The sequence below is a fragment of the Cuculus canorus genome, chromosome 1 (genome assembly GCF_017976375.1).
Source record: "Cuculus canorus isolate bCucCan1 chromosome 1, bCucCan1.pri, whole genome shotgun sequence".
NCBI lineage: Eukaryota > Metazoa > Chordata > Aves > Cuculiformes > Cuculidae > Cuculus > Cuculus canorus.
Window position 1 is genome coordinate 50,204,419 of NC_071401.1, and position 27,902 is coordinate 50,232,320.

The following is a 27,902-nucleotide window of genomic DNA, read 5'->3' on the forward strand; positions in this document are numbered from 1 at the left end:
ATGAAGATCCAAGAATATGTCATGCTGTGTCTCAGCAAGTTATTGAAAGTACAGTTTAAGGGCTTGAACCAAAGCTTGTTCATGGCTCTGAGAATGCTTTTGGTTTAAATAGGTTGGTACAGATCAGGATTACAGAAGTCACAGAATGCGCTTTTTGTTTTCTTTTGCATTAACACAGCTTCTGTTATAAGATACAGTTTGAGGTAGCTCTAATGCAATCAAAGAATATAACAAAAAACTGCTGGAAGGTGGATATTTTTTTCTGATTCTTCAGGCTGGAGACCATTTGTCCATTCTGAGTGTTCAGACTGCAATTTGAAGGCTGGTGTGTCTTCTGAAAGTGGATTGTCTTGATTTGATCATGCAGCCTGATCCAAAACCCATATAGAATGGGACAGAATCTACATTTTCTTCTGCAAGATCCTTTTTCATTTCTTAAAATAGCCATTTTTCATAAATTAAAGACAAATTATTTACATAGTTGCTACTAAGCAGTACCGGATCAAAACTGGGATGGAGTTTGGAAAGCTGGCTGTCACTGACACAGTAAGCCCGGCTTAAAAAAAAAAAAAAGTGATACAGTGATATTATTTTCTGTGTTTCACTTTGTGTATGCTAGTGTACCTTTATCTCAGGTTTTCTAAGAATAAAATCTGGTAATCTGAAATTTTTTCTTTTTCTCTTTATTTTTAAAGGTTGCCGGGATTGTTGGTAGAGCAGACCTGCTGTGTGCCCTCTTCTTTTTGTTGTCATTCCTTGGCTACTGTAAAGCATTTAGAGAAAGTAAGCATTCTGTTTGCCCTTTTAATTTTATAGCATGTATATTTTCTACATTCATACAATATAGTAAGAAATAATATGTCAGCTTGATGTGGTATGAATTTATTATTTATTTGCTCATAAAATATTAAAATAAAATCTGCTTTAGCAGGTGTTTGTTGTTAGAAGAGCTGAAAGAGTTGCTGCTCCTAATTCCCCTTAAACACTAAGAATTTATTTTAAGAAGTCTATTTTGTAATAGGTTTCTTTGTTATGTTTTACTGTTTATAAGCATAAAGAAATATTTCAGCAAGCATTTTAGAAGAAATAAAATCTATAAAGGTATATTCTTAAATATTTTAGTACACTTTATGCCATTATGTTGGGATCACTTAAATGGGAGCAAACTTTAGGAACCTTACTTCTATTTTTAATGAATTGTGAAGCATTATTCATATGAGTAAGCCCTCTGAATTCCTGCAATATGCAAATGCTGGCATATATATGCTGAATATAGGATTACTTGTAGAGTTTTGAAAGGCAGCTGTATTTAACAAGAGTAACTCCTTTGTAGATGTTTTTTCAAGTGAGCTGTTAGATCTGTTGTATTATTTGATCTGAATGCAAGTCAGCATTTCAAATACAGTTGTGGAGAAATTATCTTGGGACCCAGTTAAATAAATACACAAGAATACATGAATTCATGATTGTGAAAAGATATACAGGTCATGCAATCTGATATCTGAATGTGTCCCACCACAGGAAATACAGCAATCATTTTGTGAACTCAGGAAGACCTGTGTTCTGAGGAGCTTGTATCAGTTCGATAGATGTGGCCTGTAATGTTTAACCAGAGTTGACAGCGTTTTACAGAGGTACCTGAGCTGGCTTTGAGTGATCTAGCTTAACAACACAGTCATGGATGGCATCACAAAGCTTAGTGTAGGCTGAGGTAGGCAAGTTGGTCCACAGTGAGCTGTAAGATGCTGTTAATATCTCCCACTAATTGAGTTTAGATTGTCTAGAACTATTTTGCATGTTTCTAGAGTCGATATCATAAATTGAACTTAACCTTTGCCACTTGAAATTGTACTTATGGTGATTCCTCTTCACTTCTGATAAATTTTTCCTCACCTTTAAGTACGTTTCATTTCTCTCAACTGAGCTAATAATTTCTTGATGACAATTTGCTTTCGGATCTTGGTTGCTCATTTATTCTTTTCTCACCTATTTTACTGGGCATGATTGTGCTTTGATGTTTCTTCTGTTATTGCCAGAGTAAATTAGACAAATTAAAATATTGGCTGTGTGCTCTGCAGTTTGTTGGTACAAGTAGACCGGTATGGCAAGGGTGATATTCTGCTTGAAGAACTCAAGAGCCAAATTCTTAGGATGACCATAGGAAACTTTATATTCTTATGGAGGGCATCTCAGGAATGATCGAGAATGTGATATGTACTCTAGTTAGGGATATTCTGAGGCTTGTACAGCCTGTGAAGGCCAGTTTGATAACTTTTGGAAGTTAATGTCATTTTAGTAGTATTCTTATACTGAAATTCTTGCCATTGATACAGAAGGAGGAAAATGTTGTGAAGGCAGACTACGAAGCACACTTACTGTTTTTTTTTTAATTGGGCATTACATCATAATAGTGTCAGAGCTGTCTCTTAGGCGGATTTGCTAAGGAAGACTACAGCCTACCAGCATAGTTGTGCCTTTTGTCTTTCAGATCAGTTTTCAATATTTACTGTCACCCTCACTGCCTGCTTTTCCCTCAGCAACTTCTTAAAGCAATTTAGACTTTCTTTGTACTCAAGAATTTTTATCGAAGTTACACATTTGAGTCTCTCCCAACAGCTTCCTGATTTTTTTGTGGCTTCATGAAAATTTAAAGTTCTTGCAGGTCCTAGTTGGCATGTCCTAAACAAGAGAATGAAAAGTTATTTACAGTACTGTGGAGAACACTAAGTTCTTTAGCAGGTCTTGTATAGAGTCTGAAGGAAGGAGCCCAAGCTTCAGAGTTTTTCTTTCCTCTGACCCTTACATGACTTGCTGTGGGATGATGAGCAATGTGCCAAAGCCCAGACATTTCAGAGTCAAGGTTTCAGGTCAGAATGGTTCAAGTCTGAAAACTGATTTTGAAATGCCTGCGTGAGATTCGTTGTTTGTCCTGGATGTGCCTTGCTGTGAGAATCAATCGTTTGTAAACAGAAAAGTGAGTGAGGTAGACTGGAATAGACTGTTTCAGTTGGAAGGGACCAATCACTGTACCCATGCATTCTGTAGCTGTACTGCATCAACTACCACAATCAGTTTTACTTTCTGTCCTTGCTATAATTTTTTTCTTTTGAGAGGATAGGTTGGTCCAACCCATTAGGCAACTGTTTGAATATTAGTGTCTGTACAGGAAAAGGTAGTGTTGGTATTGAAAAGGGCAGCTACAAAGAGAATGGAGGTGCTCTCTTCAAGAGGAGCCACATGGAGAAGACAAGGGCCAATGGGTTCAAGTTGCACTGGGAGAGATTTCACCCTGATATAAGAAAGAAGTATTTTACAGTAAGAACAATCAATCACTGGAACAACCTCTGCAGAGACATGGCAGAGTCCCCGCCACTGAAGGTTTTCAAGATGCGATCTCTTCTAGGCTGCCTTTCCCACACAAGGTTGGACCAGGTGATTTTTGGAGGTGCCTTCCAATCTTGGCTGTTCTGTGATTCTGTTTGCTGAAGGACTTTAGGAAAGGGTAACCATACATGGGGAAGTGGCTGTAATAGAGTATTTTTTAGTGGTTATGTTGTATTAAATATGACTTTTTACTCTTGGATACCTCCATTTTGATGGTATGAATTTCCTTCTTTTTTGAACAGTTCCTCTAGCCATTCACAAGTAATAGCATAAATAAGAAATACAAGCCTTTTTAGCTGAGTTGAGCAGAGTTTTATTCTACATAGATCAAGGGACTTAAAGACAGCAGAAGCTTATTCCCAAATGTAAGCTGATCTCACTCTGAATACAGGTAAAGAATGATCATTTTTTAAATATGCGCATTTAGTTTAAAGAACATACTTAAACAATTGGCTCCTAAGCAGCAAAGAAAAAAATACCCTTTCTTCTCTCAGAATGTTTCTCTTCTACTGGCAAATCCACAAGATGCAGGAAGTCTGTGATACCATCAATGCACTTGGTTAGTTCTAGTCCAAGTTGAGTTGGCATTGCATCAGTTACTAGGGCAGACCAAGACAGTAATTTATCTTTGTGGAATAGTCTTTGTTAGTAAGACAGAGTGGAAGGAAACAGCCAAAAACCCCTCTGTGCATTCCATTGAGTGCTGCTTTATGATGATCCTGCAGAAAAGCAGGATCTACCAGTTTGTTTTAACATCCTATTTCCTTTTGTCCTCCTAGATTTTTGTATATTAAAAGCAAGTGTGACCCTAAACCCTATGTTAACTGCATGTGTTCTTTTTTCTGAATTTCGCTGTCACATGTAATTTGGTCACCAGCTTTTTACAAGCAGTGGGAGAAGAACTATCAACACTGGAATTTTTAAATTGTTATTAATAGATACATGTTAACATGATTCTCTTGGACTATTTAAAAGAGGGTGCAACTCTAAGCCCTTCAAGATTTCTTGACTGCATTTATATTGTATTTTAATTGCAGTTGTCAAATTGTGTTTGATGCCAGTTTGCTTTTACTGATAAACTTTGAGTGATCATCAGAGTAAAATGGACATTGCAAAGCCTGAGTTGATGCTACTGGTATGATTGTGTCCTCGGTAAGGTATACTGTTCTGTCACCAGCAGCATCCCAGTGCTATTGCCAGACAGGTTGCTTAAGTGCTTCATAGGGAACCTGGCTATTCTTGCAGTAAGGCAATGTGAGATTTGTTTACAGCTGGATTCCAGAAATCTGTTTGTGTTTAATTAACATACACATAGGTTTTGAACGGTCATTCTTGGTCTTCCCTGAAGGAGAGAAAAGTCATAGAAGGGAGACTGGTCAATGCTTGTTTTCACCTGGTGTCTAAGCAAATTAATGAAGATTTTTGTTTTTTATTTTCTCATAAAAAGCAAAGCATTTGGGGGTAATGTGGAGAAAATATATATAATGCTGAAAACAATTAGGGGAGCAGAAAAATATCAATGTCAGACTGGGAAACTTCCAAACAAAAATAATGTTTTCTGTAAAGCTCAAGATACACTGCAGCTTGTTTGCCTGTCGGTTTGTTTGTGGTTTTCTTGGATTTTTGGGGTAGAGTTTCTTTTAGCCAGAATCTATAGTGTTATTTCTTTTTTTTTTTTTTTTTTTAGTATAAACATTTTAAAACACAGTGTGGGCTCTAATTATGTCTTACTGAAGTTCTACAGTTCTGTTACTTTTTCCCAATATACAGTTTTTGATGTTACCATCTTTGATAGGATAACATTTATAATTGCAAGGAACTAATCTGTTGTTCTCATTCTGTCCTGCTGTTTAAAAACACAACTGTGGTGACAAATCCACTGCATAGGCTTTGGAGACAGCAAGAGCTGACAACTGTTTAGGTATGTTCTGAAGGAAACTGTGGGTTATCTTTGTGGAATCTTAATGGCAGCTTCTCTGGAAATTCCTAAGGCATTTTAAATTTACTGTAGTATTCATTTTGCCTCCCTTTGTCTTCAACTTCTACCATGATCCAGTTGCATTTATTTGCTATCTTCATTGGAGATCTCTGAGTGAAGTAAGATGATGAGTTCATTGTTTGCTTTATGTGAATAATATTTGTCTTGATATTAAACAGGGGATCAACTGTTTGCCACACTATAACTTCTAAAAATGACTTTGTTCTGGTTGTGTGTTTCTGTTCTGTTCTGTGTAGTAGACTGTTAATCATTTACTAGTTCATTGCTAATTTAATAAAATGTAAAGTAGACTGTAGTGATGAGTTTTGTTAATATTGGAGCTTTTTATTATGGAGGTTTTCCTATAGGTTGGAAATGTTAAGTCTTCAGAGGAAGAGATCAGAGATTCAGAAAGAGATCAATGTTAAGATATGGGGAATTTGTTGGCTCTTTTGCAATTGTTTGAGACGTATTTACTCTAAATGTAAGTGCCCAGATTTTTCAACTGTGTGCCCTACTGACATTGGGAGCGAATAGTTGCATGTGGAAAACCTAACTATTTTATTCTTCTAATTTGGCAGAGGAGAAACAGTAACCTTTTTCTGTAGACTTCACAAATGTTTACAAATGGCATTTGTTATTGTAATTTCTTTATTAAGTGAAACAGTGTTTCAGAGCTGTAGTAGTATGTACATTTGTAGATGCACAAGAAGATCTCAGGCTTAAGTTAATTCTAACAGTGGATTCTTATGTTATCTTTTAAGACCAGGTAATTCTTCCTCCTTTGCTTAGCGATTTGCAAGCAGGAAAATCTAAGAGCTTGGTTAGATGAGTATTTGTAGTAGTTTAGCTGGAAGATACTATCCCTGCAGGCAAGGCACATCAATGGAATATATGAGCATTTGTGGTCTATTCCAATTAAAAATTAAAAATTAAAACCTACTGCAGGAACTCAACGTAACTTACGTTGAACTCCTTCGACTTCTGAAGGAGTAGGTACTTTCCTAGAATCAATTACTGGGTTTCACCTGAAGACGGTGACTTCTTAAACTTCTCCAAGCTGTTACCTGGCTGAGCCCTAAGTTACTTTTTTAGCTTTGAAGAAGGAGATGCTGAATGCCTAAATGTCTGAGTTACTAATAATTGTTTGGGATACCATTAGTTTGACTTTAAAGTAAGACTAAGCTTGGTACGCTAAATGTAGTATTTTCTTCATATCCTTCACTAAGGAATTTGTTTTCATTGCCTTGTGGATTTAGGACACTGGAAACTAAGATCTCTCAAAAGGAATAGAATTAGCATTTAGGAAGACAGAGTTGAGGTTTATGATCAATGTGCTGCTCATAAATTTAAGATCAGTCAATTCCAAGCTGTATAACACTTTATATATGCATACTTACTCTAGAAATGCTTATACTTAAGTCTAGCAGTCTAAATGGAGGAGCCCTCATGGCTTGTTTATGATTTATACAGGTATTTCATTGAATCCTTTCAGCTTGCAGACTTAACGTACTCCTAAAGAGGACCAGTGCTTTCTAGTTTTGTATAGAAGCACTGTGTTTTCCTAGCTTTAAAAAAAAAAAAAAAAAAGCCACATGGGGTACTCTGTTTCTTTGGCAAGCTTTCAATTCTGTCCATCTGTTAGAATGGCACAATGCCCACTCACAATATGGTGTACCAGTTCCAACCAGGCACAGGTGCCAACGAAAGATTGGTTTCATTTTCTCACAGAAGATTTTTCTGGTGGGAAGCAGTGCTGTATTAGGGGAATGTGCTTTGTTAGACTGATTACTTCTGTTGGCATGTGTGCATCTCATAATAATAATTAGCACTTATGTACTGCTTTACATTTTCAAATCACTGTTAAAAAAAAAAAAAAAGATTGAAGTCATTGCTGAATGCCAGTCTTCTGTATTTATTTTTCCAGCCTAGTTTACTGAGATTTCTGCAGTTAGGGTGGGGGTGTTGTGTGTATTGACCCAGGAACAAGCACAAGATAAACTGTTTCTTAATTAAAATTCTCTCTCTTTTAAGTTTAATCACTGATGAGTTTTCATAATATTACGATTCTATATGACTGCATTGAGCTTTTGAAACTGCAAAAGAAAATTTAAGGAACAGATTATGGTTTTGGGGAGGAGATCTTGATCACAGAATGTTTGAGGTCAAAAGGGACCTCCGAAGTTCATCTGAGCTTACTTGCTCCAGCAGGGTCACCTAGAGACAGTTGACCAGGACTGTGTCCAGGTGGCTTTTGAATATGGACAAGAATAGAGGCTTCATATCCTCTTTAGGCAACCTGTGCTAGTTCTCGGTCACCCTCACAGTAAAAAGTGTTTCCTAATGTTCAAAGGAACTATGTTTCAGTTTGTGCTCATTTTCTCTGGTCCTGTCTCTGAGCACTACTAAAAAGAGTCTGTCTCTGTCTTCTTTGCACCCTCCCTTGAGGTACTTTTCTTTAATATACTTCCTGGCCATTGCAGTATCTTTGTTTTTCACAATGAGCTAGACCTAAACTACTTAGTGTGGTTTTCCAGCTGTTGTTTGTACCCATTCTATAATGATTTTGTGCAGTTCATATTTTTTTCTGGTATATGTCACACTGTCTCCGGTAGTATTCTCGTGCCTTCGTGAAGTCAAGCTATAGGATGTTTACAGATTTGCTTTCATTGAGAAGGCCCTTTTTTTTCTACCGAAGTGAGAAATTATACTTTGATATAAACAGCCAAACTGTGTCTTTGGAAAACAATTAATCGTTATCCTATTATGTTTTAGAAGGCTAGCTAGAATGTATTTTGTCTAAGATTTTTTTTCTGGGTAATTTCAACCAGTCAGTTTAGCTTTGTTTCTTTAGTTTATACTATTGTGTCTCTTCCTCTTTAAAAGAAGGCATGTAGGCATTGCTTTTGTTTTATTTCAAGCTTTTAGTTTCTCATGTTTTTTTTCATTATTTCTCAGAATTAACAGTTGAGACTATTGTGGCTTGTGTAGGACCTGCTAAGGTAAATTTAATCAATTGCTGTAGTTTGAAATAGATTAACTTCTCTATAAATTCTGTGTCTTGTCATTCACCATTTTTGCTATTGTTCTTCCTTCCTTTCTGGTGGTGTTGTTTGCCATCTGATTGCAGCTGACCTCTTTGTGAAGAAATGAAGTAAAAAGGCACAGAACACTTCTGTTTTCTTGGCATTGTCTGTTTTCTTTCCCACTGAGCATTGGAATAACTTCTTCTGTGCTGCTCTTCTTATTATTAATATATCTGTGGCATTGTGGGTTTAGTTCTTTACACACATTACCTTTTCTCATTTTGTGATGTGACCTTTCTGGGTTTGTTTCTGTATGACTGTGCTGCTGTTACATTTGTCCTTGATAATTTGACCTAGTTCCTTTTTTCCTATTACTTATTACATTTTGAATCATCAAAGCAATTGTGAATCACCAGCTGGTCTCCTACTATATATATTTCCTGCTATCTTCCATGTTAAGATAGTTTGTATTTATGTACTGAATACTGCTTCTATGAGAAGTGCTTAGTTGTCCTGATTTCTCTCTGCCTGAATTTGATTCTGGGAAGAAGAAATCTCTCAGTTGAAGAAAGTATGCTTCAGTGGACTCAGTGAAGTTCATGGTCTTTGTTCACAGTTCTCCCTTTTACACTTATTAAGAATGACTGTCATTTTGTGAATGCAGTCAATTACTTTACCTTCTGTTTTTGCATTCTATTGGATAGTTTATTTCTACCTAAAAAAAACCACCAAACAATTGAATTTCAATAACCGACTAAGCAATCTGTTGTATTACAGAGTCTGAAGAATTTAAGACCTCCTTCAAGGGATGTATTTAGGCGAGATTCCTTTTATTCTTAGCAGTACTTGTAGAAATGAATTTTTGGAGCCCCTTCCCCCATGAATTGCAACATACCATTGGTCTTCTGTATAATTGATGAGAGAGTTTCCTCATTTCATTTCTTTAAGTTGCAATGTTTCTTTAGTTTAGATATTATATATTTTTTTATTTCCATGTTTTGTTTTGGTATTGTTGAGATGTGTATGGCTTCATTCCTTCAGAAGGTTTTCTTTTAACTTTATAACATCTGTACCGCTGATGTTAAGTCTTACCTCATCTGTGTCTTACCTCACCTATGAGGACAAAATTTAGAGGAGAGAGAGAAGGAACAAATATATACTAGGTATTGCAATGATGAATCTCAAACATCGTAATATTCAGTCTGTTGAAGCTTTAAGTCTTAGGTAAATAGGGAGTCCTAGAAACAACTTCATAAAAACGTGGAAGAACGTGTTTTGAAAACTATCTGCTTCCAAACCAGAGAGGAGGCCAATGTCAGCAGATCCTTTTCACACTTGTTATAGTTTATATCAGACCCAATGACATCTGAGCTAGTATACTACTTTCTCTTTATAATCAGTGAAGAGCTACTTCTCTGGAAGGTGGACAACTCCATTTACTTAGGTAACTTAATCCCTAAAGGTGTCCCCTTCTTTCAGCCAGTTAGAAAGGAGGTTTAGTACATTGGCTCAGGTGTAGGTGCCTGCCTCTAGTGAAATTAAGCTTAATTCTGACATTTACCCTTTCTGTAGACCATTATTGCAGTTCTGTGTAAGTATTGAGGGTCAAACCTGCATTAGCAGTAGTGAAGAACTGCTCTAGAGATCAAGGAAAGTAAGAAGGGGATTCAGTCAATGAATATAGAGTTCAACTTTGTTTTTTCACGTGCCAAGTCAAAGATTGATTCTTGTGATGCCCGTAGAGTCCACATTGCTTGAATCAAGAAACTGCTTCTGAATTAGTTGAGTGCTTCCCTCTGTTGCTTGCACCTGTGGAGTAGAGGTTGTGACAGATATGTTTTTATGTGAAGTACCAATGTACTCTGTGTGTGATAGTACCTTGGCTGAAGTAGGGCTTATTGTTATATTAATCTTAGAAATGCCTGCTTGTAGTACCCAAAATCAGCTACATGGTGCAGTCTTTAAAGACTCTTTCTTTGAGTAGAAGCTGCAGTTACTCTTGATCTCTTAACCCCAGAGTTCCTCATCCTGCTGTAAAACTGCTTCCTGAGTGCAAGGACTAACTGCTTCTCTGCTCAGATGCTGAAATTTTTGAGCTCCATGGCATTCCATTGCAGTGCTAATGAAATGACATGAGGTACTTGCTAAATGCAGCAGCCCTGGAGAAGCAGCTCATTGTGCCTTTGTAGATTAGACTACAGTTGAAGCAGTTTGCATGTGTGACACTTCATGTGTAACCATTAGAAAGAATTTCTTGTTCTTATGGCAGAAGAGAGTGGCCAGTAATGACGGAGCTCTGGCTAAGGATGATAAATGTGTCTAAATATTGGGAATTAACCTTTGCAGATGATGAATTGTGGAAACTACGTGAAGCTTCTGCAATTCTAATTATCCTGACTAAAATATCTAGCAAACAGGGAGATTTCTAATGTCTTTGAGGACAGAAAATGACTGCAAGAGAGGGACAAATGCCAGCATATTGCAGGATGTGCCCTATCCTCTTAAGTGTATGTATCCAGATCTTGACAGGTAGAAAAGATGGCAAGATTAATTGCTGTATGTTTTTAAATTTCTAATTTTAATTTAGATTTGTGACTTTACCTTTAAACATATAAACCTAATGTTATGGCATGCTTTATTTTGACAGATAAGGAAGGACACAATTTTTCTATATTCTGGGTGCTGGTGAGTGTTATCCTAGGTGCAGTAGCCATGCTGTGCAAAGAACAAGGAATTACAATACTGGTAAGAATCTTCTTTTTGACTGAATTTTTACCTCAGCATCTGTCAGGTGCAGTTTTAAAGCCTACAAAGATTAATCTTCTCCACAGCCAATCACCTGTACACCTTTCTTTTCTGTTCAGAAAATGAGTTAATGTTGACAGAAAGCAGTATTCTCGTAGATCTATCTTGATTGTATACCTGCCAATCTGTTTGAATTCTTCATTTTATCTTTTGCAAGAAGGTTGCGTATATCTACTAATTTCTTGCAAAATTTAAAAGCTTTCGAGTGTTAGTTTCAAGGTGTGTCATGTTTGTTTGCCCTGGTTTTGAATATAATTGTGAAAATAGGGCTTACAAACCTTTCACTGAAGGCTTTGTTCATAAAACAAAGACATAACTGAAGAAGAGCATATTTAATAGCTCCACCTTCTTGCTTTTGTGAACAGTGCAATTAGAAGTAGTGCCATTGTTTATGCATTTCTAATACTGAATCTTTTTCTTCGTCCCCTTATTTGAGGTTCTGTCTATGCAGACAGATATAGTTACTGTTCATTTTCATTGTGTTCTTGCTTTTTATTACTTCGGTGAAGACATTCAGTTTTGGGGACCAAATCAGCCACCTGAAATGCTGCATCTCTGATTTCTACCTGTAGCTGTATATCTTTATGAATAAATCAAATTTATAGCTTTAACTGACATAAATAAAGCAACAGAATCGGAAGAATTCTTTGCACAATTCTAAAGACCCTCTTACCCCTGCTAGAAAAAATGGGAGAAGAAATTACAGAAAACTTCTTGGTTTAGGACATTATTTTTGGATAGATGTTTTTAGAGTGATCTATTTTTCAAAGATATCTGTAAGGAAAATATAAGGAATTCTCGTTAAAATATGATGTGGTTGTTTCCTTTACTGGTATGATGTAATTATTTGAGGTAGTTGACACAGAATTGTTATTGTATCTGGGGGTTTTATTTATTTGCCATTACATTCTAGGACAATTATTTTTATTGTTGTGCTGAGGAGCATGGATCAGAGAGATGAAGGGATAAATCGCACATTACAAAGATTACTTATAGACTGAATGTATTTTGCAATGGGATTCTTGCCTCCCAAGCCTTTTAACTGCCTGATGGCCTTTCTACATAGATCTCTAAACTATCTTCTGTCTTCTCTCTTTGATGGTTAGGAAGAGACTTGTGGCTTCCCAGTGTATCAACTCTTTGCCTCACCTGGAACTATTTTTACTCTTTTTTCCATGTAGTCTTTAGAACACTGAGATTATTTTCAAAGTTATTAGGATATAGTTTAAAGATTCAAGGATAGTTAAGGCTGGTGATTGCTGAAGCACTGAAGAGAAAAGATTAAAGTTGTATTTTGCTGGTCCACAACAGAATTATGCCTGAATACATTTTGATTGCTTGCTTGTGGGTAGTATGTGCAAGCATAGTCCTGCAAAGCACTGAATATGCTCTAGTTTTAAGTGTAGTGGCTGATGTCACGTATAACTTTGCTTTTTTAATCAGCAGTTTCCACTCTGTGTATTGGTGTAATTGCAAGAAAAGCAATACTGATACCTCTGTTAAGTCTTCTTGAGACTTTGTTCGTTGTGACAATTTATGTACCTTTTTTAAAACAGTATTTCTGGAACCTGACAGTCAAAATATGCCATGCTGCACAGCAAAAAATAAGTAGAAAGCTTACAGAAACTTCACCGTACTGATGGAACCTTAATTTTTGAACACAGCATTTACGCTATAGAATGTTTGAGAAAGAAGGTGGAGAGAGCAGAATACTGTTGTGATATATAAGGTCTAGCTTGCTGGTATGGAGTAGTCCCCAAAGGGTTATTCTGTGTAGCAGGAGAAATCCTTATTACAATAACATGATATTCTACTCATCTGAGCTTGGGTTCTCAATTTACCGTTTTGCCATTATTACTACCAATGTATCTCTCTTCTTGTTTGGAATCAGAGTTAAGATGTACAATAACTCATGGTAGAAGTGGAATTTAAGATGTATTTAAATATATATATTTATATGTGTGTCTGTGGTTAGCTGCCGTATCTTACACTCTTATTTTTCTCTTAATTGCTTAGGGTTTGAATGCAGTGTTTGATGCACTGGTGATTAACAAGCTGAATATTTTGGAACTTGTTCAAAAGTTATTACATAAGGACAAGTCACTGGAGGTGAGTCCTCAGAGGTTTTGCTCATTCTGGCCATTCAGACGGTCATATATTTAAAGCCAAAGTCATAACTTCTAACTGTTCTGTTGTTGTTGAGAAAAAAAACTAGAGGTATTTTCAGTCAGCCTTGTAAGGCAATGTGTTATGACATCTTTGCAGCAATGTGAATTTAATGTAGAATTTCATTGGATGGTGAAATCCATTCAACCCTTCTCTGAACAGTATGGTGTGGAAGAGCTGAATGCTTGATACAACAAGTTCTCCAGGTTCAGTAGCTATACCACTGAAATGGTTGTTGAACACAATTTGGTCAGAGTAGGGAGAGAGAGGTTTATTCACGTTCTCAAATGAGATAGTTAAACAGTTGAAAAAGTACAGAAGAAACATGTTATGTCTACTTTGCCAATCCCACTGAAGTATTACACTGTTTTTTTCAGAATACAGCTAACCAAAGAGAAGACAGTTCCTAGTAGCTTGGGAGTTTAAAATAAAAAACATATAAGCACAGCTCATTGCTGCGAATTAAATTTCTGACTTCTGTTGATATCACTTTATCTAGTATTGGCTCAGGTGGAATCTGGCACCTGGTATTTGCACTGGCAAGCAAATAACAGAAACAATGCGCCTCAGGTGAATGATTGATAGCAGCCAAATAGAGCAGCAGCCTACTAGAAAATCACTGCTGTTCAACAGCTAAATCATTTGCCTCTCCTACCCAAGGTTCAGCCAGGCAAAGGAATAGTCATTGTACTTGGCATCTATCAGTGGTTCCACTGCAGAAAAGTCTTCCTCATGTTTCTAAGTAGCACAAGTCCTTTGAGGCTTTTGAATTCGTTGCCAAAGAGTGATGTGAGGAGCTTCAGGGGGAATCAAAGTGGAATTTCTAGAACTGAAACAGTAGATTTGACCAAGAACAACTAACTGAGGGGTGCAGGACTATTTCAGGCAGCAAATAGGAATGCTGAAGAACTTTGCTGTATAATGAGAATAATTCCAGCTAGCGTGTGACAAGGAAGGAGACTAGAGCTGTTGGGCACTAAGGCAGAGCCAGTTCAGCATGAAAGTGATGGAAGTAAAAGGTAATAAGGAGGACCTTGGGAATAAGTGGCCAGTCAGCCTCAAATCAGTGCCTGGTAAGATCATGGAACAAATCCTCTTGGAAGTTATCAAAAAATGTGAAAGACAGGGAGGCGATTAGATACAGCCAACATGACTTCACCAAGGGCAGATCCAGTCCGACAGTAGTGGCCTTCTACAATGCAGTGACCGCATCAGTGTACAAGAGCTGCTGGTGTCACCTACCTGTATTTATGTATATATAGCACCTTAGTCCCCTGTGAGGTATTTGTCACTTAAATGGCGAGATATGGGTCTGACTGATAGACTATTAGATGAAAAAGGAATTGGTGAGATGTCTCTGCATCCAAAGAATTACCGTCAATGACTCAGTGTCGAAGTGGAAACTGTAATGAGTGGTGTAGATAATGGAATTGAGTGCACCCTTAGTAGTTCACAGATGACATCAAACTGAGTGGTGTTGAGGGATGAGATGCTATCCAGACAGACCTGGACAAACTTGAGAAGTTGGCCCATGTGAACCTCATGGAGTTCCACAAGGCCAAGTGTAAGGTACTGCACTTGAGTCAGCAACAGTCCCCGATATCAGTGCAGACTGGGGGATGAATGGGTTGAAAGCAGCCCTGTGGAGGAGAAATTGGGGTACTGGTGGATGAAAAAAATAGGATATAAGCCTGCAATGTGTGCTTGCATCCCAGGAAGCCAACTGTATCCTGGGCCGCATCAAAAGAAGCATGGCTGGAAGGTTGAGGGAGGTGATTGTGCACCTCTCCCTCTGCATCTCTGCCCCCCCAAGTGCTGTGTCCAGCTTTGGGATGAGTCGAAGACATGGATCTGTTGGAGCATGTGCAGAGGAAGGCCACAAAATGGTCAGAAGGCTGTAGTACCTCCCCTGTAAAGAAAGACTGAGTTGTTGGGGTTGTCCAATCTGGAGAAGAGATGTTATTGTGGCCTTTTCCATGTTAAAAGGGGCTGATAAGAAAGTTGGAGAGAGACTTTTTACCGGGTGCCATATTGACAGTACAAGAGACAATGGTTTTAAACTGAAAGAGAGTAGATTTACATTGAGTACAGTAGAATAGACTATTTTCATTTGGAAGGACCTAACAACAATCATCTAGTCCAACGGCTTGACCACTTCAGGTTTGACCAGAAGTTAAAGCATGTTAAGGGCATTGTCCAAATGCCTTTTAAACACTGACAGGTTTGGGGCATCCAAAGGTGATTAGAGGGCTGGAGCACTTCCCATACAAGGACAGGCTGAGACAGTTGGGGTTGCTCAAATTGGAGAAGAGAAGGCTCCGAGGAGGCCTTATAGTGACCTTCCAGTACCTGAAAGGAGCCTACAAGAAAGGTGGGGAGGGACTTTTTACAAAGGTATTTAGTGGTAGGATTAGGGGTAATGGGTATAAACCAGAGAGAGGCTGATTTAGACTAGACATAAGGAGGAAATGCCTCACCATCCTAATTGTGAAGAACTGGCACAGGTTGTCTGGGGACGTTGTGGATGCCCTATCCCTGGAGGTGTTCAAGGCCAGGTTGGATGGGGCCTTGGGCAGCCTGATCTAGTGGGAGGTGTCCCTGCCCATTGCAGGGGGGGTGGAATTAGATGATCTTTAAGGTCCCTTCCAACTCAAACCATTCTATGATCCACCACCTCTCTACGAAGCCTGTTTCAGTGTTCGACCAGTAATGAATTCTTTAGAATGAGGATGACGAGACACTGGAATGGGTTGCTCAGGGAAGCTGTGGATGACTCGTAGTTGGAAGTGTTCAAGGCCAGGTTGGACGAGGCTTTGAGCAACTACATCTACCAAAAGTTGTCCCTGTCCACGGCAGAAGGAATTGGTCTAGATGATGTCCAACCTAAAATATTCTGTGATTCTGAGAAATGTGTCAGAGTCAAACCTTTTGGAGGATTGCTCTTTAAGCATGAAGAGCTCAAAGTGTTACGCTTCTGTTTTGTGACTGTCTAGTTCTGTCTAGTGAAGATGACATAAAATGTGCCTTTTTCTTCTTCATCTTTTAATAGGAGTAATTAATTTTAGCTCCTGCCACCTGCAAAAATCTGTTCTGCTCTTTTTGTGCAAGTCTATCTAAGATTTTTTTGGGGTTTTGTTGAAAGACAGATCATAAATTCTCTTAGTTGCAGACTTTTTTTTCTTCTTGATTGAGCAAGGTTTCAGTTTCATGCCAGACTTCAGTTAACTCTAAATCAAAGATGATACGATAATACTTCTTCCACTTTTAAAATTCTGCCTACTAAGTGATTTTGTGGCAATTTGTAGAAACTGGCCTTTAAGAAGCTGCATGTACCGTTAAATGAAATGAAGCCTGGGATAAGAGGTTTTGTGTAGTTACTCGGTCATAAGGCAGTTATAAATTGCCATTGTGTGGTTTTCCTTCATAGCACAGTTCTCTTCCAAAAATAGTTTTTAGGAATGGTTTTCTTATAATCCTCATTGTGGTGACTGTTTAATGACATGAGCGAGTTGGATGTAACCAATTGAGCAGAAAGGCTAAAATCAACATTACAAATTTCTTTATCCTTAGTCATTCAGCTAAATATCTTATGATGACTATATGTAGTTTTTAACTACAAATATTAAAAAACCATCTGAATATTGCTTTTAAACTTAACTTTTCTATTAGTTTAGAGAATGAATATCTTCCGCCAGGGCACTGTTTGGTATCTGTGCAGTAAGTGTATAAATAACTAAGAACCATCTTCTAAGGTCGTGCTTGATAATCAGAATACTGTAGTAATAGGTAATAATAATCAGTGTGCCAGCTCCCATGGAGGACATAGAACTGATCATGTATAACTACCAGGTAGGTTTTTAAAGGTAATAGAAGCATATCAGACTAAAGGAGTAAGGTAGGAGTAAAGGAAAGCTAGCGCTGGGGATCACGTGACCATATTTTTGAGAATCCAGTTAACTCTTCCATGTAAAAATCTATAATTTACTGACACTTTCATCTTCTGATGTGTTGAATGGAAAGAGAAGTGGCCCAAATGATCTCTCATTTCAGAGAAACTCTTGTCTTCCATCTTTTCTAATGACTTGTTGAGGCTGCATGGAGTAATTTCAGCAGGCTCTAAGCACAACACTACAGCATTCTCTCTGGTGTCAGAAAGAAGTCATGTCCTTAATTTCCTATCTGAGTTACTATTTGCTAGCTGGGTGGGGTGTTTGAAGCTTGGATTTGCATCTTGAAGATGTGACAGGGATGTCATTGCAGTTACTGGTGATTCCCTTTTCAGTCTCCACTGGTGAAGGTTAAATCGCTTCTACCGTGTGCAGTATTTTTCTTTTCATTTATGGAACTGATATATGCTTGGAGAAAACGTGTTATACTTCACAGAGGAAAAATATCATAGGATCATAAAATCATAGAATAGTTAGGGTTGGAAGGGACCTTAAAGATCATCTAGTTCCAACCCTTCTGCCACAGGCAGGAACATCCCACTAGATCAGGCTGCCCAAGGCCCCATCCACCCTGACCTTGAACACCTCCAAGGATGGAGCATCCATAACTTCCCTTGGCAACCTATTCCAGTGTCTCACTACTCTCGAGGTGAAGAAATTCTTCATAATGTTTAGTCTAAATCTGCCCCTCTCCACTTTATACCCATTCCCCCTCATCCTATCACCGCAAGCCTTTGTAAACATCTCTCTCCAGCTTTCCTGTAGGCCCCCTTCAGGTACTGGAAGGTTGCTGTAAGATCTCCTCGGAGCCTTCTTTTCTCCAGGCTGAACAAACCCAACTCTCTCAGTATGGAAGTTGCTCCGGCCCTCGGATCATCTTTGTAGCCCTCCTCTGGACCCGTTCCAACTGCTCCATATACGTCTTATATTGAGGATTCCAGAACTGGACACAGTATTCCAGATGAGGTCTCGCAAGAGAGGAATAGAGGCAGAATCACCTCCCTTGCCCTGCTGGCCACGCTTCTTCTGATGCAGCCCAGGATATGGTTGACCTTCTGGGCTGCGAGTGCACCGCTGGCTCACGTCGAACTTCTCATTGACCAGTACCCCCAAGTCCTTCTCTGCAGGGCTGCTCTCAATCACATCGTCTCCCATCGTGTACTGAAATCAGGGATTGCCCTGACCCAGGTGTCGGACCTTACACTTAGCCTTGCTGAACCTCATGAGGTTCTCAGAGGCCCACTTCTCCAGTCTGTCCAGGTCCGTCTGGATGACATTCCATCCTTCCAGTGTGGCAACTACACCACTCAGCTTGGTGTCACCTGCAAACTTGCTGAGGGTGCACTCAATCTTGCTGTCAATATCATCAATAAAGATATTGTACAGCACTCGTCCCAGTACAGACCCCTGAGGGACACCACTCACCACAGATCTCCATCTGGACTTTGAGCCATTGACCACTACTCTTTAAATACAACCATCCAGCCAGTTTCTTATCCACTTTACCATCCACCCATCGAGTCCATATCTCTCCAATTTAGAGAGAAGGTTGTTGTGGGGGACCGTGTCAAAGGCTTTACAGAAGTCTGGATAGATCACATCTGTTGGTTTAGCCACGTCTACTGCCGTGGTTACTCCATCATAAGTTGGTCAGACAGGATTTGCCCCTGGTGAAGCCATGCTGGCTGCCGTTAATCACCTCCCTGTCCTCCATGTGCTTTAGCATAGCTTTTAGGAGGATCTGTTCCATGACCTTCCCAGGCACAGAGGTGAGGCTGACAGGTCAGTAGTTCTCAGGGTCGTCTTTTCTACCCTTTTTAAAAATGGGAACAACATTACCCTTCTTCCAGTCGCCAGGGACTTCTCCTGACTGCCATGACTTTTCAAATATCATGGAGAATGGCTTGGCAACCACATCTGCCAATTCCCTCAGCACTCAGGGATGCATCTCATCAGGTCCCATGGACTTATATATGTTCAGGTTCCTCAGGTGTTCATGAACCTGATCCTCCTCTACTGTGGGAGGGGGTGTACCCCCCTGGTCACCATCTTGCTGTCCTATGACCCAGGAGGGGCGAGGAGAGCAGTTATCAGTGAAGACTGAGGCAAAAAAGTTGTTAAGTACCTCAGCCCTCTCATCATCTGTTGATACGTGATCCTCATTTCCAGTCATCAGTGGGGGTACGTTCTCTTTGACCTTCCTCTTTTGATTGACGTAAAGGGAAAAGTCCATTGAATTTAGCTTTTATGACATCACTTTTCTGTTTCATGTTAACTGTCTCTTCAGATTCTAAAGTGTATATTATAAAATATGTGATGTAAATTAACTGAGTTACTATATTATAGATAAAATGCATCTTTTTGTAGATCTTGAGTAGTTTTAGCCTGACCAGTGTGATTTGGATGCCTGTCTGCCATTAACTTCTCAATCATATTAGTGATTGTGAAAGTTCAGTTTCTAATTCCTCCCAGTTTCTGACTGCAGTTTTCTCATTGTATGCATGTAATTTTACCTCTAAAAGACCTAAGTGGACAAAACACTTTGTGATAAGCAGTCAGCTGGATATAGCTATTTAAAACAAAGTTCACAAAGCAACTGACCTCCATTTTAAGAACAAAAGATAGATCAGTTTAATATGCTGTATAGTCAAGGCTGTATTCTGTTCAAATTTCCTATCAGAATTGCTGTGTAAAATAACAAAATTGCTGTGTAAAATAACAACAGAAGATTTGTAGAAGAGAGATTTCTTGAATAAATTTTTTTTGTTTTGTGATTGAGAAGGAAATGAAAATGTTGGCAAAAAATATTTTGCCATTAGCCAGTGAAAGCGTAGTAAAGTTTGAGAGCTTTCTAGTAACAGCAAAAATAATAAAAATGTCAACTCTTAATAGCAAAATGCACAGGAATAGTCCCTTTATGAGATAGTGGTGAAAAAGCATGTGAGTGGAATGGGGAAGAGGAAAAAATAATGGTTTTTATATGAGGGTTTTGGGTTTTTTTCTTTGTTTCCTGTAGAATTCTGGGCTGCTGAGAAAGGGGCTGCTTTTCAGGATAACTCTTCTGATGTCTGGAGGGGCCACTATACTTTATATACGCTGGAGGATTATGGGTACCGGGCCACCAGCTTTCACTGAAGTAGACAACCCAGCTTCATTTGCAGACAGTCTGTTTGTGAGAGTAAGTTATTACATTGCTTTTTTTTTCTGGCCAGCTCAGAACATTGGTCTGTCATCAAATTGAATTTTCTGTGCTTCAAAGAAACAATGAAGCGGGCAGTCTTTACATTTCAAGATGTGTGATGCGTCACCTTCACTTGTGCTGCTGTGATGATTCTGCAATTTTTTAAAATAGTATAGCCTGTATATTCTTTGCCTTTAATTTAGCATGCACTGCACGCATTTAAGTATATTTCCATTTACTCACTATTTTCCCCAAACATGCAAGGATTTAGCTTTTGCTGAGTTTCTTCCCTTTGCCACATACTGTGCTTGACTTTTCATCTGTTCTTTGAAATTAAAAGAAATAGCATAAAGTTCTAGTCTGGTGCATTTGGAGTGTGTCTTGGCTTTATCTGTCTGACTCTGTTAAGGCTCTTTCCGGAGAAGGAAAAGGAAAGGCAAAGACAGTGGGTGCTGTCTTTTAATGTTTTCTCCAATTGTAGGAGATTATTCTTTTTACATGTAGGTATTGGTTGGACAGTAGAGATGCATCTCTCTGCTCTGAATAGGAGAGCCACCTAAATATACTAAGAAAAATTAAAAATTCATTTCATAGCTCTAAGATAAATGGATATGTCACTAGTTGTAGCCTAACAGTTCTTAAGGCCTCTTTATTTTATAAGGTATATTTTGTGATAAGGGAAATGATAGCAGCGAGAAGAACTGAAGTTGCCCTCCTTCCCAAGTTTAGTATCAAATGAATGTTTGTTTTCTTTTTGACTGACAGGCTATAAACTATAATTACTACTATTCGTTGAATGCATGGTTGCTGTTGTGTCCCTGGTGGCTGTGTTTTGATTGGTCAATGGGCTGCATACCCCTCATTAAATCCGTCAGCGACTGGAGAATAATAGCGCTAGCAGCACTTTGGTTCTGCCTAATTGGTCTGATATGCCAAGCTCTGTGCTCAGAAGACAGCCATAAGAGAAGGTAAGAGACAGTGATGAATTTTAAATGCCTGGCCAACTTAAGTACAGTATTATTTTGTTAAACCCACTACTGATAATTTTAACAATAAAGTAGAACAAGTGTCTAGCAAATGCAGTTCAAATAAATATTTATAGCTGTCATTACAATTTTATCCCAATTTGGGCCCATCACTGCACACTGGCTAGTGGGAAACAGAATTACAGGAGGAGGTATGGATGGCTGCTTTATTTTCTCCTGAAATGGCATTCTGCAATCCTTAACACTGTAGGTGGTAAAAAGCAATATGTGCTCAGAATGGCGTAGGAAATGATGTATGTTGTTGTCTGTACTTCTTACGAGTCATCATCTCCTTTAATCTTCTCCTAATAACGAAAGAGAGAGGTGTGCCTTGAGAGGAGGTAGAAGTGCTGGGGGTGGCCATACAGTTAAAAAGTAAAATGCTGACCCATAGTATCTACTGAGGACACAACCTGTACCTTACCCAAAGGAACTAAAGAATTCATTGTAAACTATTCTGTCTCACTAAGCCCTTCTGTTTAACTTTTCAAGTTCTGTTCCTAAGGGTTTTATATATAATTAATGTCTCAGTTCTTTGTATTTTTTCAACAGCTCAGTCACAGTGAGGTCACTCTGTTGGGCAGAGCACTGAATATTTTCTTCTTCATTTCTGTGATATTCTGTAATTTCATCTCTTGCTACTCATCCTCTCAAATGTGTTCCTGGCTTACTTTACACTATTCCCATATTGATTTGCAGAGATAAAATCATTTTGGAGAAGGTGGGATTCTTGCTACAAGTGATGTCTTGCTTTCTAGTAGAAACACACTCGCCAAGCCTATATTGCTGAACAGGCTTTTGGTAAAAAGTGAAGACAAAAAATATAGTGAAGGCATAGTCTCAGTTGTTTAAACTCTGTATAGTCCATAATGAGTTACTTGCTGAGGATTACTCATCCTAACATAGATACAGAAAACAAGGAAGACAAACTGCCCTCGAGGAACACCTCTCTCTGCTGAGTGTAGAAAGAGCGTAGATTACAAACTTTCAAGTGGTTTACCACAATGGATTCTACAATTGATGTATTAGGAAAGAAAATGCGCTCTCAGTAGGATGTGTACCTAGGTTTCTTCTTTAACAGTGACCTATATTTTTCCTCCATTACTGTCTTACTAGTTCCAAAAATAGACGGGTAGCTTTTACCATTACTTTTCCTGCCTGTGTAATTTAAATAGGAATTATGTAATTAATGTCTGATGTGGCTATTTTCTGGCCTGGAAGTGTGAACATTGCTTTTCTGGAAATCACAGCTAGGATTTTCAAAGTGCTTGATGGAATGAAGTGTCAAAACATCACTGAAATTTAACCTGCTTTTGAATGCCCTGTTCCATATGCACATCCTTCTACAATGTTTAAATTAAGTTTATATGTTAATATTTGTGGTTAATTTGAGAATCTGTTTCTTGTTTGCAGAATTCTTACACTGGGACTTGGATTTCTTATTATCCCTTTTCTTCCTGCAAGTAACCTGTTCTTTCGAGTAGGATTTGTTATTGCAGAAAGAGTCATCTACCTCCCCAGTATTGGATATTGTATTCTGTTTACATATGGATTTAGTCTCTTGAGTAAGCAAGCCAAGAAAAAGGTACTATCAAAACAATAAGTAAAGTTAATGATGAAGTGCTTCAAGTGAATGGTTTGTTTCTTAACTTGTCTCTCTTTCCTTAAGAAAATTCTTGCTGTGGCAGTGCTTGGAATCTTGTTGATAAATGTTATGCGCTGTGTACTCCGCAGCAGCCAGTGGAGGTCAGAAGAACAGCTTTTCCGGAGTGCACTGTCTGTGTGCCCTCTGAACGCAAAAGTAAGTCAGTCGTGGACTTTTCATCTTTTTTTCTTTAAATGTTTTGAAATTTGGGTTAGAGGAGGTATTATGCATAGCTAATATATTGTCTTACAGTATTATTCAGAGTCTTGCTTGGTGCAAGAATATGACATTGACATGTCAGGAACCTAAATTACAGCGGCAGCACAGTCAAAATACCAGACAGTGTGAATTAACAATATTGTTATTCAGAACTCAGGGGTGGGACTGGAGGGAGAAAGGGAAACACACTTCAGGAAAGACATCCAGTCAAATTGAATGTACTGATAATAAAATCTACTAAAACAATTGCGTGCATAATAGGAAGTTATTACAACAAAATGTTGAAAAGAATGTAAGTAGCTATGTATTCATCTGAATAATGCCTACACTGTTTTTAGAATCCTTTTTATATACAACCAACACAGCTAAGGGACAAAGAAGCACATCAGCAGTTCATTGCAGGATGTGGGAGTAAAATCTTTGCTCCCTCTTGTGCTCTTTTATAGTGGCTGAATGGGCTAGAGTCTTCAGGCTGGAGCACTGAAGAAAACTGCAATTTTCCCTGCAAGGCTTAGTGAGGAAACAACTGAGAGAATGGGAATGGATAGGATGTTTCACTGAGCTGAACACCAGTGTTTGGCATAGTAGACTGAATCTAGCCTGCCAGGAGAAGTGACCTCCACAGCAGTCCTTTGATAGCTGAGAGTGTGATCTGTTGGAGCATACCACAGAGCCCTGATGTTGTCTGAATTTTAGCAGAGATTCTTTGAAGACCCTGGGAATAGGAATGTGCAGCTTGTCAATAAATATACATTGGTGTTTTAAAAGACTGAATTTCTGAAATTGAGAGTGGTATCTAGACAATACAAATGAAGACACAGAGTTTAAAAAGGAACCTGTGAATGCTCAACTTTGCAAAGCGAATGATAAACCTAGCATCCACTGGAATACAAATAAGCAGCAGTGAGCAGTAAAAAACATTTATGGCCAGTATTTACAACATGGTGGTGTCTTGCAATAATCTCAGATTTCAATACATAGAAAAAGAGCTGTTGTATTTTATTGTGTGGCAGTGGTAGGCAACCATCTTCTTCCTAATGATGACCTCAGTATATCTTGTCTTCTGAATGACAAGTGCATACTATAAGTGGAGCAAATACAAAACAGTTTCTGTGTGTGTAACTGCATCCATCTGCCGTGGTAAGAGTGCTTTAGACAGATCCACACTCTTTGCCTGTGTTCCAAGCTCCTTGGACACAGGCCATGTCTGGCTGGGAAGCTGTGTAGCTGTGTTCGCACAGTGCTATGCTTGCGCCGATAAGCTGTGTGCAAGCTACTGAACTAATGCAGCTGGTTCAAATCCAACGAGTGTGCAGGGAAAATGAGTTTGTGTTTGTCAACACTGGGCTGTGTAGGCATGCCTGAGCTGTATTGCTGCTAGTGACAGCTTGCACAAATGGTAAGCATGGTGATGTGAACAGGGAGGGTTTTGTAGGCTCACACTCCCATTTTGATGGAGTGACTTTGACATCACAGCAGTAAGGAACTTTTCTAGGCAACAGCATTAGAGATTCCATGTGTGAAAGCCAATTTCTTTTTTTTCTCTATGGACTCTGCTATATTTATTCAGTTTCGACAAAGGTGAATGTAAAAATTGCAACTAGGTTCTGTTCTCCTGTTGTTGTCTTGAAATTGCAGACATGCTTTAAAAATGATTCCACAGGACTTTCAGTGGCCCTTTTATTTCAGTTGGAGGTTGATGCAGACCAGAAGGTAGAATGCAAATAATAGCTTTTTCTTGTTGTCATTGGAACATCCTTAATATGTGTAACATGGTCATATGTTACTTCCCTTATGTAGCAGGGTTCCAGGATCTCCAGTGTTTCCCAACAGGCAACAAAAGCTGCAACTCCTAGTTCATGTTTTTGGTACAGATCTTTCAATTTCAGTTTGTCTGGATGTGAGCAGTGTAGAGTAAATTTACCTTAATTCTAAGCAGCAGCAGTACCTTCTCTAATTTCAAGACTCGTTGTCTTTAAACATCTCTTTAGATAGAGGTATAGAAACTGCATTAAATCATATTATCTGGCATATTGATGAATCTACCCCCTTGAGTGATGGATGCATCTGTCTCAAGAGGATGAAAATTAGGATCAACTTTAATTGTGGCCCAGTGATTTTAAAATTTATTGGAAATAACTAGTAAAGTTATGAAGTTACAAAAATTCTTTTTTTAAAAAAAAGTTCGCAATACATATTTTTAAATGCTTTAAATATTTTATTTTATTTAAAATGTTAAATGTCTCAGATATTTTAAGTGTGTGTGTATATATATATATGTTCTTTCTTTATTTGTTTCCTTATTTAAAGACAGAGGAAGAAGCATGTTACAGATCTTGGTTAAACATGTCCCAGATTTTGTCACACGTTTGAACTTGCATGGTCCTGTGCTGAAGTTAGTTCCATGTTAGACTGAAACGGTATACATTTTGAATACATTTGGCAGTATTTTTTACCAGTACTGCTGGTTTTAAAGGCTCACTGTATCCAATCTGGCATCTTTTCATTTAATGTCATTATGTTGCAAGTTAATCCTGGAGTGCCCTGCTGAAGTACTGGAATATCTAATTATAAGCTATGATATAAAAGTACTACTACTGTTTCACCTTATCAGTCTACTGGCTTGGATTTATCTCCTTAGCTTTAGACATCTATATCTGAGCGAGTCAGCCAGGCTCGCTTTGTAATCAAGGAGAAGAATCTGTCCCTTTTAGCACATGGTTCATCATCACCTTGGACTGAATGACTGGCACAGGCCAGAAGGACTGCTCCCTAGATCTGTGTTTCTCTCCAGTGATGTTAAAAGTTCTGACAACTAGAGAAGGTGTGAATACATAAGGTTATGTGAGATTTTTGCCCTTGTCCTACTGCTGTTTGCTATTCCTAGATATTGATGTATTGCTTCTCACTTTCTGAGGTCATTACACATTGTTTCTTTTAATTTTAAAGATTAACTGCTCATCTTAGTGTCTTTTTTTTTTTGCCATGTGATAAGTTACTCTTGGAAGTGCCAAGTTACTTTTTCTTAATTTTTAGCAAAGACATTAGCAGTTTTTAAGAATCCAGAGATCTGGATGACTTCCTCTAATTGATTGTACAAATAAAATTTGCCATTGCATTTTTAAGTACATGGGAAACAGCCACCATTTTTTCTTTTACTAGATTTGAAATCATAGAATCACCAAGTTGGAAAAGATCTCTTGAATCATCGAGTCCAACCATTCCTGTCTGCCACTAAACCATGCCACTCAGCACCTCATCTGCTCATCTTTTAAATACCTTCAGGGATAGTGACTCAACCCCCTCCCTGGGCAGCTTCTGACAGTCCCTGATGACCCTTTCTGTGAAAAAAATTTTTCTGATATCCAGTCTGAACCTCCTCTGGCAGAGCTTGAGGGCATTCCCCCTTGTCCCATCACCTGTCACTTGGGAGAAGAGGCCAGCTCCCTCCTCTCTACACCCTCCTTTCAGGTAGCTGTAGAGAGCAATAAGGTCTCCCCTCAGCCTCCTCAAGGCTAGAGGAGGCTGAAATAACTGAGTTGAAATGATCATAAATCATTAATATTCTGTATGTAGCCTGTACATTCTCCTTTTCTTTAAAGGATAGAAATTAATAAAGATAACTTTTTAAAAGCCATTTCAGTAGCAACTTCTCTGGTATAAGCAAGGCAGTTATAATATTCCCAACAGAATGTGTTACTAACCAGTCTGCCTTGACGTATTAATGGTAGTAACTTTGTACTTGATGCTTTATGCAAACTGTGATTATTATAGATACAAGTCTGTTGAAGACAAGCTATGCGAATACTGCAAATATACAACAGTTTGTAGGATTACTTTCTTAAAAATTCTTGTAAAACCTCTCCATGACAGAACAAGATTTGCTGCTGTTTTAGGATTTATGAAGCTGATCTAGAGAGCATTTCCTTTAGATATTGAGAATTCTTTTCTATGCCATATATTAAAAGGGGATTATCTCCTGCAGAATTTACCTTAAGTGCTGTGGGCTGTATTTATAATGGCTGTCTGCAGTGCTTTACCACACAGATACCATTTTAGATGTCAATTTTCTTGTATGTCATGCACAGTCATGCAGAAGAAACTTTAGACAACATTAGCTGCACAATCAAAATGTGAAGATAAATAGGCTTTGTTTTATTATTATTTAGAAAATAGAATTTCAGTAGTAGAGGAAAAAGAAGTGTCTGATGAAAGAAGCTGGCATTGAACAAAAGCATCTGCATGTTTCTGTAGAAATTTTGACATCTGTGCTTTGCTTCTGTTGTTCTCAGCAGATGTTCATACTTGCTGTAAATTGATTATAAGCAGCTAGGAAGAGAAAATAAAATAGTTTAAAATAGTAGTGCTCCAACTGAGGGGGCATATCTCCTAGAAGATGATACTACATTTGAATTTCTTCCTGCACTGCTTTGAGGGAGAAGAGGAAATAGCAAAATGGGTTTGACAGTGATTTTGGGTTTGTATAGGAAATTTTTTTCTTTTCCTCATTTAAATAGGCGTGCATG

The 27,902-nt window shown here is 38.4% G+C and overlaps 1 protein-coding gene across 1 annotated transcript in view; it reads left to right on the forward strand.

The window, feature by feature from the left end:
* Nucleotides 1-27,902, forward strand: part of TMTC4 (transmembrane O-mannosyltransferase targeting cadherins 4) — a 57,478-nt gene that overhangs the window by 12,486 nt on the left and 17,090 nt on the right. Inside the window, exons 5-11 of the mRNA XM_054088246.1 lie at nt 696-783; nt 11,036-11,133; nt 13,210-13,302; nt 20,323-20,484; nt 21,253-21,455; nt 22,926-23,097; nt 23,182-23,313. Coding sequence (XP_053944221.1) covers nt 696-783; nt 11,036-11,133; nt 13,210-13,302; nt 20,323-20,484; nt 21,253-21,455; nt 22,926-23,097; nt 23,182-23,313 — 948 coding nt within the window. The remainder of the gene's footprint in view (nt 1-695; nt 784-11,035; nt 11,134-13,209; nt 13,303-20,322; nt 20,485-21,252; nt 21,456-22,925; nt 23,098-23,181; nt 23,314-27,902) is intronic.